At 40.3% G+C, this 17,675-nt stretch overlaps 1 protein-coding gene across 1 annotated transcript in view; it reads right to left on the bottom strand.

The window, feature by feature from the left end:
- Nucleotides 1–17,675, bottom strand: part of ATP2A3 (ATPase sarcoplasmic/endoplasmic reticulum Ca2+ transporting 3) — a 133,734-nt gene that overhangs the window by 59,093 nt on the left and 56,966 nt on the right. Inside the window, exons 2-4 of the mRNA XM_088152196.1 lie at nucleotides 9,518–9,535; nucleotides 8,621–8,703; nucleotides 54–158 (exon numbers count right to left, since the gene is read on the bottom strand). Coding sequence (XP_088008322.1) covers nucleotides 54–158; nucleotides 8,621–8,703; nucleotides 9,518–9,535 — 206 coding nt within the window. The remainder of the gene's footprint in view (nucleotides 1–53; nucleotides 159–8,620; nucleotides 8,704–9,517; nucleotides 9,536–17,675) is intronic.

The following is a 17,675-nucleotide window of genomic DNA, read 5'->3' as shown; positions in this document are numbered from 1 at the left end:
CATCCCACCTGAAGACACATCAAAGCAGGTAGATGACCAGCCCAATTTCATACCTGCCACACTCCTACCACTGCATTAGCAATGAGGATCATAATAATCACAACCGGCTCCACAAAGGCTGTGGTGGTTTCTTCACCTTCCTCAAACCAGGCCAGAATCTGCAGAGGAGAGGAGGAGGGAGCAGGGAGGAGATGAGGAGGAAGACTTCAGACAACCATCTCAAAAAACAAACAAGATGAAAGGCAGCCATAGCCAAGGGCTTCATTCTACCCAAAAGGAGAAGAACTGACCAAAAATACTGTAGCTTTCAGAGGTTGTTAGGAGAAGTTGTTTTTATTCATCAGCAAGTTTGTCTGAGAAGATAGAACATTTCCTCCTACGATGGGGGAGAGGACGCTTGAATATATACATCCATACTTATGGAGCATTGCAGTAGGAAAACAGACTTGCATTGCCCATGGAAGAGCTGCAACATTTAGAATTCTTACCTGCTGTTCTACTTTAAAAAAAGGTGTGATTTTGCTTGTTAGTTATTTCTGAACCAGAGAGAGATTAGCTTATACTTTAAATCTAGCATCTTGGATTCTCGCATGAATCAGATTGAAGAACTTCATAGAAGGAAAGTTTCCAATCCCCTTTCCTCCCCCAATCTCAGAAGACACCTTCAATCTCTGAAATGCCACCCTAGATGTTGGAGGAAGGGGGCTGTGGAACAATGTCAGAAGGGGCACAAGGACATGCCTCAAATCGGGATTCTGAATTAAATTAATTTAAGCTGGTTCCTGGAACAAGTTTTCAGCTTTTTCCTTCCCTAGCAGCAACAACTGTGTCTTTTCCTACATTTTTCCAGGAGAGCCTTTTTCATAGCACGGAAACGTAGAAGCTGGATCTGAAAGGAGCACTGAGGCTACCCCTGCTTAGCATAAGACTCTAGATTAAAGTATTTCTGAGAAACGCTTCTCCAACCTTTGTTTGAAGACATTAAATAAAGACAAGCCCATAACTTCCTTTGGTAATTAGTTATACCATTTGGAAATTTTTGCTAATGTTCAACCAGAGTCTGCCTTCCTGTTTCTTAATCATCTCAAGACTCACATGCTGTGTGGCCAAGAAAAGCTTGTGGACTTCTTCTATACCACATCCCTTCAGGTGCTTGAGGAGTGTTATCATGTCCCTCCACAGTCTTCTCTTCTCAAGCCTAAGCCTACCCAGTCCCCTTAATTGCTCCCTGGAGGATGTTGTTTCCAATCCCCCAATGAATCTCAGTGCCCAAGGAACAGTTTAATTTACAGGTTCAGAGTCAGGAATTGTCAACTTGTCAACCCTTCGAGGTAGTTCAGACAGGAAGCCAAACCATGATACTACCTTTATTGTAAGGTTACAGTAACAGAACCTTGCAAGTCTGAACGCACTTCCTCCCTTCCCTGCCTTTATGTTCCAGAGAACTATGTTTTCTTTATGTTCCCTTCTGAGATGTTTTCTCTACCTCTATCCCTCCTTTGGACTCAGATCATGCTGGCCAGGAAATCCTGGGAGTTGAAGTGCACATATCTTAAAATTGCCAAGTTTGAAAAATACTGGCTTAGAGTATTGAAAATAGAGAAGACAAGACAAATATTCTGTCAATATTAACTACAACTTAAGATTCCAGTACTACCAGCATAAAATTATTTAGCTTTTTCATCCGAAGTTGAAAGCTTTTATTTTGTTGTGTTATAATTTTCACACTCCTTGTAAAAACTGCGCATTGTTTTGAGATTCCTGGTGAAAAGTGTTTTCTATATACTTTTAATCAATATAGAATATTTGTTTAAATAAATGTTGCAGTGCATTGCTATCATACAGCTCCATAAACATTCTTTACGCTGCTCAGAATACTTTTCATGGAGAAAGAGCAAGAGTGTTTATTTCAAACTCTGTTTTTCATTTTCATTCTTTTAAAAATCCCATAGTGCTTTATAATAAAGTCATCACAAAATAAAGTGATAAAAATATTCCAGTGTGATGGAATAACAAAATAACAAAATCCAAAAATAAATAAACTAAAACCATAAAATACGACAAGTCTGATTGTCGGGAATCCCTGACAATCTACTACTCAACAATTTCAAATTATTTATTATACCCATAAGGCCAAAAATTTATAAAATACTACATGTAGACTGTCAGGAATCCTTGACTCAGAGAGACACCCAACCACATAAATGAACTTTAATTGATTGTAGAAGCACTCTGGAATGGGAGTCAGCTTAGAGATGTAACTTTATTGGTTCCACATCATGCTGCTAAGTAAAAGTCACTAAGTAAGCAACCCAGCCTATGAAAAAGACTACGTAATTTATGGTTTCTAGACTCCAAAAATGTTTGCTAACTTCAATAAACCTCATTCTCTAAAATTATTACATCCTAAATAAAGTGAGATTTATTGAAATTAAACATCTTCCAAAGTCTAGAGGCCATCAGTTACTTCACTGCCTACATTTGTTACTGAAAAGGCTACCGGAAATGCCTTTTTCTTATCATGGCCTTCATCTCATCCCAAGCCCATGAGACAGGCAGCCTTAAATTGTCCTTAGTTGCTGTTGTTGTTTATTCTTAGCATTTGTCTCATAGGGTTGCATGGTTCACATATGTCCTTGCTTAGTTCTTACAGGGTGTAATGTGATGAGAAAATCTGTTTCTCAGCCAGTTTGTTGCAGAGCCTGATGTTGGTTAAGGCTGAGAGAGAGCAACTGGCCCAAAGTCACCCATATGGCTTGGGCGCCTATGGGAGGACCAGAACCTGGGTCCCTGTGCTCCTACCCAGCACCTCAACCACTATACCACACTGGCTCTCAGGCTAAGTCAAGAGTTCTTAACCTTTTTGTGCCATGGGTCCCTTTGAGAATCTGGTAAAACTTATGGACCCTTTCTCAAAAAAAAGTGTTTAAATGCATACAATTATATACAAAGGAAACCAATTATGTTCAAATGCAGCTATCAAAATAAATATTACAAGGCAAAGATTGGCTTTTCTCAAGAAACACCAGTGTTCTCCAAGACTTTTTGAGTTAAATTATATTCAGCTTTTTTAGGGTACAATAATTCTAGAGAGTGAGATTGACTGAAGTTAACCAACATGCTTGGAGTCTAGATGCCATTTTTAAATTACTTTATTGTCTATATCCTTCACTGAATGAAAAGCTACATTTCAGTTAGAGGGTAGGGAAAATAAAGTTGTAATTTTTTTTCCCTATCCAAGTTGACAGATCCCCTGAAATCTATCTATGGACCCCAGGTGAAAAAACCCTGGTTTAAGTTGTCTGCTGTACTCATGCTAATATAGTATTTTATTATTGTCAGCTGCCCAGAGTCACTGGTCTGAGATGGGTGGCTATATAAATGGAATGGATGGATGGATGGATGGATGGATGGATGGATGGATGGATGGATGGATGAATGAATGGAATGAATGGAATGAATGGAATGAATGAATGAATGAATGAATGAATGAATTTCCCTCCTTGAACCCAGTCCAAGAAAGGCCACCTCAAGATAGGTCATCCCTGCTAGCTGGCTGGGAAATGCTGAACTAGGCAATAAAGAAAGGCTTTGAGGAGGCCAGTATCAATGACAACACAAAGCCCCTCCCTTATTAAAAGTGGATATGGGTGCAGTTTACATTTTGTTTTATTTGCATTTTGGTGTTTTTGATGATGTTTTAATTGATGTGAGCCTCCCAGAGTCACACATGTGAGATGGGCAGCTATACAAATTGAAAAAATAAAAATAAAATAATGTTCTTCCATTCAGTCACCATCCCATGGTCTACAGCAGACAATGGTTCTTGCTGTAACTTCCTGCAGTCCCGAGCAGTAGATTCAATGGTGAGGCATGCTGGGAGATGTAGTTCAATAATGCCCAGAGGGCCATCGGCTGCCCAGCTGTAGCCTACCACATGCTGCAGCTTCCATTGACTATTGTTTATGCAGAAAAAACTTGGAAAATGTAATCTGAAAATTGGAGCTTTTTAAAAATGGCTTAGCTAAGCGGTGGGTGGTAAAAGCAGACCGAATTCTTCCAGCAAATAATTTTCTCAGGTGGAATGAAGTGACCGGAATCTCCTGTAGCTACACATTTGACACCAAAACACAATGGTTACTAAACAGAAACTTTCTCAATACTCTAATATCGTTTGTGGATTTTTTTTTTAACTCTCTCCTCTTTCAGCTGAACATTCCTGGGAAATATTCCTCTGTTAGCTAGTTGCAAAGTTAATTTTCCTTCTTCTGACGGAAAGCCAGCTCAAAAGTCAAAGGAGCTGGTCCCTGTTGAGTTAATGCTACATTTGGAAACAACACACTGAATTGAACAGGCACCGTTGAATCCCCACTGATCTGGATCCACTTTGAGGGCTTTCAGTTTCTATCAGATTAAGCCCTTGATGTTAATAAGAAAATAAAGTTGAGGAGAGAGAACAGAAACTCAACAGGATATATATGATCTCTTATTCAAACTGTTATAATCTGGCAGAAAGGGAGGGGGGAAACAGAAGGGAAAATGAGAAGTTATTTCAGACTTTGTTTCCCAGTATATATGTATTTGAAAAAGGGCCCATCTCTGAAAACACACACTTGACTGTAGCGTGCACTTGCTGGACTAGAGTTGGTGGGACAAGCAAAAGAACACTACGAAATTGCCTTTGCGAGATAGGATGGCCACAATGATACACCATGGCACAGGCTGACATAAAGATATTGTATTGGCTGTTTAATCTTTAATCCTTCTTCCTTTGACTGTCCATAATTAGTATCTTTATTGAGAAATTGCTTCTCTTAAGAGCCCTTTAGATCATTCACTCTAATACCAAACTCAGCCCGAGGACGGGATCTTGTGAAATAGATGGAGATAGCAGTGTCCCTGGAAGAGCCCTCACTTTGACAAAAGTGCAAAAGAATCTTTCCTTTTTAATCTTTATACGAAATGCTCCCCAAAACAGCTGAAGGAGGATGAAGCACACTCCGTTCTGCAAAATGCCAAACGCCCATTGCTTTAAGGCAGGACTACACAACATTTTTGGGGCACCACTGGAGCTCACCAAGATTGTGTTGCTTTGTTGTAAATGGATAACATATTTTCTAGCTTTCTCTGGGAGGGGGAAGTAATTAAGGATAATAGGTGTGCTGACCACCCCATAGCCTTAATAAATACACATAAGTAACACTCAACCTAAGAAACTAGGGGGAAAGTCCAAAAAGTTGTTCTTGTCCAAGGAGGTACTACATGGAACATGTAATTCCTCTCCACTGCTCAAAAGTAAAATAAAAGTCTTTATTTCATTCTTCCACGCCCACTTTTAACATGTGGACTATGTTTCAGAGATACCTTTTTGTAAAGTACCCTGCCAATTCCATTGCAGGTATGTAAATTATTTTGGTTAATAAAAATCAGGCAATTGCGAAATTAAAAAATAGACACAAAATGACCTTTGGCTCATCCTTCTTATGACTCCTTCGCAAGTAGTCATTTTTTCTTCATGATAAGAAAAAAATTGCCCTGAGATTCCCACTAAAATTCATGACGAAGCTCCCTGGCCTTCTCTGAGTTGAGCTTGGCTCCTGGCCACTACATGGAAATGTAGTTTTCTTGACAACAACACAGCAATGGTTCACTGCTGCTTTCCTCCAGGACGTTTTTTCAGCTAAATCTACAGCACTGGGTTTCTTTGTGGTCTCTCATCTCAGTACCAGTCACATTTGATTTTGCTTTACTTGGTGGAATCAGTTAAAGACGGCTAAGTGTAGCAACCTAGCTGGGTGCATCTTGCTTTACTAGCATGACATCCCTTTCCACAACCCCTAGCAACATCTTATACTTAAATAACTTGAAGTACCGTATTTTTCCGACTATAAGACGATACTTTTTTCTAAAATCCTTACACTAAAAATTGAAGGGCGTCTTATTCAAGGAAGTCAGCCGAGGAGAGAACCGCGCGGTTGCAAAACTGCCCATACTTTGTCTCTGCAAACAGGCTTCCTCCTATTGCTAGCCTCCAATCACGAGTGAAATAGCTTGACTCTGCAAACAGGCTTCCTCCAATCACAAGCCTCCAATCACGAGTGAAACTGCCCACACTGTCTCTGCAAACAGACTTCCTCCAATCACGAGCCTTATGTAACTGATGTCAGCTGATGCTGAACAAACCAATTGGAGGAAGTCTGTTTGCAGAGACAAGCTATCAGCAGTTTCACTCGTGATTGAATGTAATCAGTTATGCAAAAGAGCATGGAAATAGAGCTGCAGAGAGACGGTTTGGACCTCCTCCCACCGAGTGTATCAGGTAAATGTTACCTAATTGCTAAATAAAAATGTGTTCTGCACTATCTTTAAAATATTGATTTCTTAATTTTCAGTTGGAAAAGTGGGAGTCGTCTTGTATATGGTGGCGTCTTATTGACGGAAAAATACGGTATATTGTGGAGGACAAATAATATTCTCCATATATACATGATGCTAAACTACATAGTAGACCAGTGTTTCTCAATCTTATCAACTTTAAGATGTGTGGACTTCAACTCCCAGAATTCCCCAGCCAGCATGAGGATGAAGATTGAGAAACACTGTAGGAGACAGAGCAGGCCAGCTGAAGCTGCCTGATAACCCTGGAAGGGAAGGAGGCAGATAATGAAAACCAAGTTGTTGTCTTTTCTGTGGTATGAAGGGACTCAATATATGAGTACAATAAAGGACACTGTTTATGTTAGAAGGTGCTAGTGCAGTAGAAAGGGCAGGCTTGGAGTCTCTTTAGAATCATAGAGTTGTAAGGGACCTAAGAGGTCACGAAGCCCAATGCCCTGCACGCTGTAGAATTCACTACACCAACCCCCATAGATGACTACCTTGAGAAGAGCAGAACGCAGAAGTTCTGAGCAGGCCACAGTAAGGTCACCCCATGTGGTTAACAATGTGGTTAACAACAACAACAACGTGGTTATCAGATCCTGCAGTGAAGGTCATGTTGTAATTGACATTGCTCTTCTAAGTCTTATCTATCATTTCATAGGGTATATAACCTGTAACTTTGCGGGCTTTGGGGTTCTTCTGCATTCCTCTGGCAAGGAGCCCCATGATCACTGTAGCTTTTATTGACAATAAAAGATACTTGGATGCATCTATCACCAAACACTTTGGCTTCTTATTTAAGCGGGCATTTTGCCCACAACAATATGTAACTGAAATTATGCAGTGCGTATGATTTTCTCATTCCGTGGCCTCCATTCCTACTTTTCCCTCCGTTGTCTCCTTCACACTGAGTGAGATCTCCTTACAAGGTCTATGTATGTACTTGTGTGGACTACAGAATTTTCTATTGCTATTATGAGACATGAAATGTTAAAACAAAAATCTGGAGGCACATACTTTCTATATCTTGTAGCCCTTGTACATTTTCAGGGTATGTCGCATATTAATCTAATCAAGGTTTTTGGCTATTTGCATGCAAAGTTTCTCAGCATCTCCAGTTAAAACTAGGATTCTCATACCTTTTGTATCATGGACCCCCTTGAGAGTCTGGCGAAACCTACAATCTCTTTTATGAAAAATGTATTTAAATTTAAATGCATAAACTAAAATACATAGATATTGGTTGTATTATAAAAGAAACCAATTATAATCAAATACACTTATCAAATTATTTAAAAAATAACACATACATAATATAAGTGCTTCTTTATTAATCCATTAAATCAATAACAAGAACATACCCTTTTTAAGGTGTAATAATTTGAGTGACAGATTTATTGAATTTAAGAACACTTTTGGAGTCTAGAAGCCATACATTACTTTGTTACCTATATACGTACATTATTGAACAAGAAGCTACGTTTCAGTTAGAAGTGAAAATAAACCTGTATTTTTTTCCTCATCCAAGTTCATAGACCCCCTGAAATCTATCCATGGATCCCCAAGGGATCTGTGGGCCCCAGGTTAAGAACTTCTGACCTAAAGGGAGGGATAAAAGCTTCCGCTCATCCCAGCTACAAAAATCTTGGAGAATCACACCAATCTGTACAAACAGGGCGGAGCCAGAGCACCCTTGATATCTGGCAGTTTTCTATGCTGCTACATTTCACCCCGAATGACAAGCTGTCCCACTCTGTTTGAAAAGCCGACTAGAAAAATCAAGCTTTTTCTGTGAGATTAGCACTCGTTTTCTGGATTGGACTGAACCAGGTCAGCCTCGACATCTGCACTAATGATCCATGAGTTGAAAATTTAATTATTAGGAAATCATTTGAAGAGCTTCACTTGTTAATTTTTTGAAATTTCTAGCCCTTATGCATAGAGACCTGTGAAAGGTGAGCAATGCATTGCAAAGCAAGAGGTCTGCAGAATAAAAATACCAGGCTTAAAAGGGTTTCAGATCTTTGATCCTCCAGGGTTTGTTAGCAGACTCCGATTTAAATCATAAAAATGCCTAAGTTAGGCAAATCCTCTTAAATATGCATAAATTATTCTTTTTTCAGAATGCAGATTCTCTTACTGCAGAATTTGTTTTGGTGTGAATCCTCTTTTTCCTCTTCTTGGGGCTTAATCTGCAAAATTATTTATTCAATAACCCAACTGAGCTAACCGTACTTACAAAGGAAACAAACGCAGCCAAGAGAAGGATGCGCACGAGGAGATCTTCAAACTGTTCCAATATCAGCTCCAGAAGTGATTTCCCTACAAAGTTAATTTAAAACTTCTGTTAGAATAATAAAAATCATCCCTAGAAATACCCCTTATATATGTATTTAAAACGCAGAATGCGTAAAAGACTACAGTTGTAATTTCTTCAAAAATATTTGCAAGCTCGTGTACACTTATTAGGGAATACATCTCACTGACTATAGGAGACTTACGCCTGATCTTCAAAAGCAAGGGATTGTTCTTGGATGGTATTTTTTAAATATATATAACCCAACAAGAACACCAATAAAACTCCTGGCACACCCAACATTTAACAGGTCAGGGAGAAAGCTAGAATGTAATTACTAACATTAGTTTTCTAGTTTTTTATATGCAGAGAGCTAACACCGGTGGAGGAATATCAAGATGGGGTATTCAGGGACATAGTGTCCAGACTACAGAAGCTCCAAGTGTCACAACTTGGGCACATGTGTGCAGGAACCACTGGAATTTTATCACTCATGGTAAACACGCCCACCATATAAAGGTATCACTCATGGTAAATATGCCTACCACATAAAGATCCTCTCACAGTGACTACATGAAGCTTTTCCCATCCAGATCAAACTAGTGGGTATCTTAAATATTATAATTTCATTTACCCTATGGGTGGCAAAAAACAGCATACCTACAACATACTAGCAAAGTAGATTATTTAAAAGATAGCCATGATTCCAAGATCAGTCCAAAGAACTTTGGGGTGACCTGTAATTTGAACTCAACTTTCTCTCCTTTGCCCCCCACAAAGCCCATGGGGCTTCCCCTTCCTGCCAAAAATCAAACAATGGCTAATAGGAATCCGCCTTACCTTCTTCAGCTGGAAGTTCTGTAGTTTCCAGTGGGAGATCCGCAAAGCACAGCCAATGGGAATGAAGGATAAAAAGAACAGAAGAGTGTTGAGTGGCAGACATACAAACATTACCCAATCATTTATTCTCCCAGTAATCTATGATTTTGCAAGAGCCAATTTTTTCCCCATTCATCCAACTCAGCTCTTTTGTCACCAGATACTAACAAATGGATGTGACAATCTCAAAGGTGTACTGATATACCACCCAATGCCCATAAACCTATGCTGTACTGTCAATATTCCATGCATAATAAAAGGGAAATTATAGCATGAAATTGGCCTACACGTAGGCTTTTCAAAGTGCCACATTCAGTCTTTCATGTCCAAGAGCCCTGGATGTATGACAGGAAAATTGGCTAGAGGCCAGAAAGAACTTTTCTGCTCCCCATCAAGTGAATATAAACAGATTTGGATCAAAATATCATCCCACATGACTTTTATACTATAATGCCTAAGCCCTTCATCTTGTTTTTGATATCTACTAAAAAGATTACAAAAGATTATCAAAACTTTAGAATTCTAATCTAACGCAACTAATCTAACAACTGCAGCCAGAGCTGAAATAACTATGACATGGACAACTTTTCAACTAGATTTTCTCAATCATACTTTCCCCTCCTTGAAAGCTGTAAGAGGATTTATAAATAAACTAATGAAAGCCTTCATTCTATAGCTTTGTGTTTATTGGCAAGGGCAAAGATTATACCTGGCTGCCTTGTAACACAATGGGATTGTTTTGAAAGTGCTGAGTTTACCTGTTTTCAAATTTCAACATCCTTCTACTAGCCTTGTTGTAGGAGTTTTCCATGTCATTCTGGACAGGTGAAGGTGAATATTAAACTTCAGGGATCTACTCACCCCAACCAGGCTGGCCTTTTGTAAGCCTTCAAGATCTGGTTTTGTCATCAAGCCTGGGTCCCTGGATATGTGGCTGAGCCCATATCATGTTTATGTTAATTGTTGGGGGGTGTTTATATATAGCTAATATATATGTTATTTATGGTTTTTGTTTATCTTGTTTTTAAGTATTGTTAGCCACTGAGAGTCATGTATTTGAGATGGGTGGCCATACAAACTGAATAAATAAAATTCACTAAATGGAGCAAAGCAATGGCTCAAGGGTAAGCTGTGTGCAAGATATTAGTTCAAGGGGCAGAACTACTGTAATTACCTGGTATAGTTCATAAACAACTGGGATGATTTATAGAGCCAAGCCCAGATCTATACCTGACATAATGGAGACTTCCAATACCTCAGCTTAGGTAATTGCAATCTTGCCCATGAAATAAGTTTGGAAAATTCAGCTAGTGAACAAAGAATTGGCTCACTTTTTAAATCAAATAACTTTGGTCTTGTTCCAAGTGTATTCATTTCAGATTTGTTTCTGGATCCAGTTCAAAAGATGATACTGGATGGTGGACTAAGGTAGATCATCACTACCTTCCTTATGAATTACTTATAAGTTAGGATAGTTTTTGGAGGCCCTGTGTTTCACTACTAAAAAGGACCTGACTGGGGATAAACATGGATGTGAAACTAGTTTCATCCCAAATGTTGCTTAGGTCAGCAGTGAAAATATTCTTACTTTGCAAGGTTTCTAATATAGTCTAGGTAAACTTTGCTTGAACTTCAAGGGTTTTCTGAGACTGATATACTCCTGCATCTATGATTGATCTCTGACCCCACCAACCTGCAAATATCAGATCTTTAAAAAATCGGATATTTGCAAATTCCTGTACAAAATGATGTGCCTTCTCACCTCTTTGGAACAGAACTTGGAGAAATGTTAAAGCTGAACAATAGCCACATGTTTTATTTGCTGATTGCCTTTATATCCACTGAAAACATCAGACTCTTGGAAGTTTACATTAATAAGCACACAAAACAAGAACAATAAAAACTTCCCTGGTAGGACAACAAACAAATTCAAAAATTATAACCTGGGTTATAGATCAGTCACACCTGGGTGTCTTCATACACCACAGACCAATCAGCTTTTCACATTTTCTGGCAGGCCAAAATTAAGGGGAGCTGAGCCTGATTTCCATCAGGTGGCTGTTCCCCACTATTGGCATTGACATGGAAAAGCAGGGCCTATGAGCATAGCACTGCATAGCACATAGAGGTAGGGGAGTTATAAGTGTTTCTCTTGGGATTCAAAAGTTGATTCCAACTGGAGAGGCAGTCCAGTAGGAACATCACCCGTATCAGGCTTTATAGACAATGACCAGCAATCTGAATTGCCCATGATCTTAAAGATGGCCTACAAAGGATTCCTTCCCCCATTTTTTAATCCTCATAGCAACCTTAGGAGTTAGTGATACACCCTAGTTTTTTTTAAATTATGATTTGTTAAGTCATAAGCTTGGGGGTTTCGCAGAACCCTAAGCCATACACAATGGGTTATAAAGTGTAACAGCTGGGTAGATGCATCGTACGGAGCCAAAATTAAACATGCCACATCATGTCTTAGCATAATAGGTTGATCCACATAGTGATAGCTCTAAAGGAAGCCAGTGAGCCTGACGGCTGAGGTGGGATTTGAACCTAGAACCTTCCTTTCAGTCCTGGTCTCCCGCTGCATCTACAGTACCGTGCCAACAGCACAATTCTTAGCTATTTAAATGCATTATAATTATGCATGAGTTTCATCTGAGATAAAACACAAACTCTTAAATATGACATTTGGGGAGGGGGGAAGAGGGGAACGGACACTTTAAATACCCTGCTTTGAGCTTTAAGAAAATCATCTGATTGCTACAGAAAATAGGTGAGAATGCTCAAAAGCATTACGTACGGGATGATACTCAGCAGATTCATCCCCTCTCATGTGCCTCTTAAGTGACAGTAAATATTCCATGCAGATTGTTGAATTATATTTTGAGGGGGAGGGGAATTAAAAACTGGGTTCCCCAAAGCCGCTCATCTGCACTCTTAAAACGCTCACATACACATGGACACACACACACGCACACGCACGCACGCACCTTGATTAACATTCAGTGAATGAATTCACTATTCATAGCAGGCCCCCAAGTGACTCACAACTGCAGACAAACTACAGAATAAAGCATCTCATTGCGGTTAGGCAGCAATTTGATTTTCTGCAGAGGAAGTGAGAGCACCAAGGGTGATAACACATGGGACACCTGGCAGATACTTGCACTGTAACTCTATTTACTCAGTAAGGACCCTTGTAGGCAAATTCAGAAATACAGCTTTTTTGCCAAGCCACTGCTCTTCATATGCATTGGAATATACTCCCTTCCTCTCTAACCATAGAGGTGTGAGATGATGACAGGCAGAGCGTCCAGCTTGTCTACAAAGTGTTAGGACAGGCAAGCTTCAATCTTACTAGGGAAGCCTGGTTTGTGGAAGAGAGAAACAAACGGATTCTCATTTCTATTTGAAATGTTAATTTCCTCTTGCCAGGAAAAAACAGAAGAGGTCAGAAAGAATCAAAGCTTCCAACCACAGGCGGAACATCTGCCTCATACAGAGCCAGAAAATTGAGCTCTGTCTACCTCAGCTTTGCCTGCCCCAACTGGTACTCCCTCTGTACAGATTCTGAGAGGTGGAGTTTGAAATGGGGGGAATATAGACAACAGCTTGGGATGGAAAATCTAGGTACCATCCACAAGGGGAAGCAAGAGAGAATGGAAATCTTTTTGACTTGGAGTAGAAAAGCATCTCCTGGCAAATAGAAGGGGTAGAAATGGAAGCAGTAACAGACTTTATTTACTTGAGCTCCAAGATCACCGCAGATGGAGACTGCAGCCATGAAATTAAAAGATGCTTGCTCCTTGGGAGGAAAGCTATGGCAAACCTAGACAGCATATTAAAAAGCAGAGACATCACCTTGCCGACAAAGATCCGCATAATCAAAGCTATCATTTTTCCAGTAGCAATGTATGGCTGTGAGAGCTGGACCATAAGGAAGGCTGAGCGCTGAAGAACTGATGCTTTTGAATTGTGGTGCTGGAGAAGATTCTTGGGAGTCCCTTGGACTGCTAGAAGATCAAACTAGTCAATCTTAAAGGAAATCAACCATGACTGCTCATTGGAAGGATTGATACTGAAGCTCAAGCTCAGATAATTTGGCCACCTAATGCAAAGAAAGAACTTTTTGGAAAAGACCCTGATGCTGGGAAAGATTGAAGGCAAAAGGAGAAGAGGACGGCAGAGGATGAGATGGTTAGATAGCATCACTGAAGCAATGAGCATGAAACTGAGCAAACTCAGGGAGGCAGTGGAGGACAGGCACGATATGGTTCATGGGGTCACGAAGAGTCAGACACGGCTTAACGACTGAACAACAACAAAGGAAAGCATCAGGCAACAAGACTTGCAGAGTGGGGGAACATGTAAGAGGAGAGCTGTGTTAGTATAAGACAGTGTTTCTCAACCTTAGCAACTCTAAGATGTGTGGACTTCAATTCCCAGGATTCCCCAGCCAGCCATGGGAGTTGAAGTCCACACATCTTAAAGTTGCTAAGGTTGAGAAACACTGGTCTAGGATGGCAAAAAAGGAGTGTGGTGACACCTTTTCCAACTAACATAGCGTGGCTAGAGTGATGTAGGATTTAAATTAGGGTGAAGGTTTGGGGGAACCAATCTCAGAAAATCTCAATAAACACAAGGGGTTTTTAACACATTACAACTGTTAATTGATAAGGTACTTGTAACCTGTCTCACATGTAACCTGCATCTACATAACCAGCCTCTCTTTCCCTCCTCTTCCCCCACATCTCAATTTAAACCCTACATCAGTCCAGCCATTTTATGCACCTGATGAAGTGAACTGCAGCTTACAAGAACCTTTGAATAAATCGGTTAATCAGAAAAGGTATTACCAGAGCTGAGAAGAGTAGCTAAGGAACAGAAGGATAAGAGCTAGAGGTGGAAACCAGAGAGAGAGAGATCTTAGCTGAACAGGAGGAGAAATGTCCTACTGGTAAGAACTGTTTGACAGTAGAACAGAGTACCAATAGAGGTGAATATGTGTAGCTCAGGGTTGAACTATGGCGTCCTTGGGGATCTCTGAGCTTGGTTCTTTATGTTTCATTACCCGGCTAGGTAACATCTTCAGTGCTAAGATGGGCTGGGGTTTGCTTTCTGTTTATATACTGTGGCATGCTAGCAGCAAACATATGCCAATCAAAGAACTACCAGAGGAGCAAAACAAAAACCCCACCCCCACCGGGAAAGCATGCTGCAGTATATAAATAGAGAGCAAACCCCAGCCCATTTTAGTACTGAAGATGTTATCTAGCTGGGTAATGAAACATTTGCAAGAAAAGAACCAAGCTCAGAGAACCCCAAGGACTCCACAGTGGAACAGAGTACCTTGGAAGGTGGTAAGGTCCCCTGGAGTTTTAGCAGAGGCTGAGTAGCCAATCAGAGATCCTGGAGCTGCTTCTTGCATCATAAGTCTTGCACCAAGAGGGTTGGATTAGATGACCAACCCACCTGTTGACCCACCTGGTCTTCCCCAAAACTTGGATGGCCCTATAAAACTACTTTTAAATAATGTTTAGAATGCCTGTATTTTTAAATAGTAACTGTGATGGAATGGAATTATGAAGGCCAAGCTCAGAGAGACAAACATTTTCTTAGCTCCCCAAAACCGCGTGGGAGGAACAAGAGGATGAGACTGGCACCTCCCTGAGGAATTCACACTGTTGTGGCTGGAGGACTTTGGGAACTGGGGTTTGAGTCTGGGAAGATTGATGTCAGGCCTAGCCCAAGGAACTCCAAGAGACAATGCCAATACAGTCCAGCTATGTTTATTAGCTACAACCTCTAGCAAGAATCTTCCCAGACTAAAACCCCAGTTCCCAAAGTCCTCCAGCCACAACAGTGTGAATTCCTCAGGGAGGTGCCAGTCTCATCCTCTTGTTCCTCTCACACGGTTCTGGGAGCTAAGAAAATGTTTATCTCCCTGAGCTTGGCCTTCATAATTCCATTCCATCACAGTAACATTTTAATGGTTTGAGATCATTTTAATCTTTAAAATACTAATGTTATTTGAACTGTGATCAAAGTAGTATCTCACACAAGGCACAAATGATCAGGCTCAAATTATCCTACATCAGACACCTTATGCAAAGACCCAGCTCTCTGGAGAAGGCTCTGATACTGGGAAAGGTGGAAGGAAAGAGAAGAAGAGGACAACCAGCAGCAAGGTGGACAGACTCAGTTATAGTGGCGATGGGTGCATCATTGGAAGACGTGAAGGATAAGGTTAAGGATAGATCATCATAAAGAAAATCTATCTATGTGGTTGCTAGGAGTCAAAAGTGACTGGATGGCACATACTCATAATCAACTGAATTGTGATGTTATTGTTGGCAGCTGTCCTAAGTGCTGTGAGGGTGCAGGGTGAGGTTGAAATGTGAACAGAATAAAGAAACAGAATGTACAAGACTGTACATAAGTGGTGGGGTGCAGGGTGGGAAATCCCTAACAGAAAAAACACACTGCTTATATCTGTGGAATCACATGTCTTTAACTGTATATGTCATATCAGCAAAGGTCTTTTCCGGCCTTTCTCAAGCAAGAGGAAGATGGCCCCAGCCACAATTTAAGTCCTGTTATTAAAAAATCAATTTCAAATTTAGGTTGCAATGCTGTGGTCTCATGGAGACTGATGGGTTGGGGAAAAAAATAAGCTTGACTTCATGGACTCCTTAGCTGCCAGAAAAATGTAACTCTTGGATGCATGATTCCTGCCAAGTGGGCATTCAGAGGCAAGCTGGGGAAAGCTTGGATCCAGAAATTCCCAGCCACTACAAGAAAAGTACAGGAAAGGGAGGAAGCATCATACAGGCCTTTATATATGTCCTTTTCACACGTTTGGATCTCTCCCAACAGTCAACTAGTACAACCATTCTGTACAGACCTGTTAATCCAACTGGAGGCCATCTTTCTAGATACGTGAAATTTTGGAACCAGTTAGGCTAATCAACTGTGCATTGTAAAACTGCTCATGATGCAAGGTAGTGACCTGGTTCCTGGGCCTTTGGGAGGGGGGCACACAAGGGGAGGCAAAAGATAAAATATGCATCACTGTGTTGCAGTGCAAATCCTGTCTCTTTTGTACCTGCACTGTGATGTTGCATGCAAGTTTGTAAGGGGCTTGTGCATTAACATGGTTTGCCACATTATGTGCTTTGCCATAAAGTAGAGGTGCTCATCTTTTTCTGGACTAAGAGCCACACTTGGTTTACGAGTGCCATGCTGAGGGGAGGCTCTGCTCCAAAAATTAGTGAATGAGGCAATAACTTTCCACGAATGTACTTAATAAGTTTCCTCTTTTGTTATGTTGTCAGTTACAATTTAGTAAAAATAAATAAATAAATAAATAACAGTGGTCTGCAGGGCGGCGTGCAATTTTGGGGGGCCTTAACTTGGGCCCATCTACCATAAACATGGTTTACAAACTACAGTGAACTCACTTTGTTTCCTTAGCCTTATAAATGAACCCAGGAAAAGGTCAATGTTTTCTAAATCAAATGAACACTGCTTAATCGATTGGAAATAGGCAAATTTTTCATTAAAAATGCTTTCCTTATTTAATCTTCTTTTTTGGATCAGCATCCAATAAATGTTATTTTAACTTTGGATGAATATGGTAAAATCTGCCAGAGCCATGCATAGGTTAAGTCTCTCTGAGATTAATCTGGAAAAAAAGATCGCCTGGGAAACTTGAAGTCCAAGTACATCTGCTATTTGACTAGCACTGACATTTCAGCTGCTGCCAATTCAAACAAACATCCTTTTGCGAAGGGAAACCTCACATTGGCATCTCTTACAAACATTCAGCAGGCAGGTGATGGAGAAATGGATAAATATGGGCAGGGATGTTTGTCCTTCAAAACTTGCTCTCAGTAAATCAAACAGCACAATTAACTACAGTACGAGTTGCAACTGTTAAAAACATTTGCTTTAGATCTAGTCTGTAACGTATATGTTCCTGTTCGTCGCAACAAAGAAGAACAGAGACCCCAGCTTGACCACAGGACATTCTGTTTACTCACCAGCACCAGTAAACAGATTTCTCCAGACCAGTCTTTGCAGTCATAGGGACTAGAATCTTTAACCATCAATGAAAGTT

This window comes from Python bivittatus, unplaced genomic scaffold (assembly GCF_059951505.1).
Source record: "Python bivittatus isolate LINGU-HERP-01145 unplaced genomic scaffold, Pbiv_v1 ctg000690_np1212, whole genome shotgun sequence".
NCBI lineage: Eukaryota > Metazoa > Chordata > Lepidosauria > Squamata > Pythonidae > Python > Python bivittatus.
This window is presented reverse-complemented; position numbering and strand designations above follow the sequence as displayed.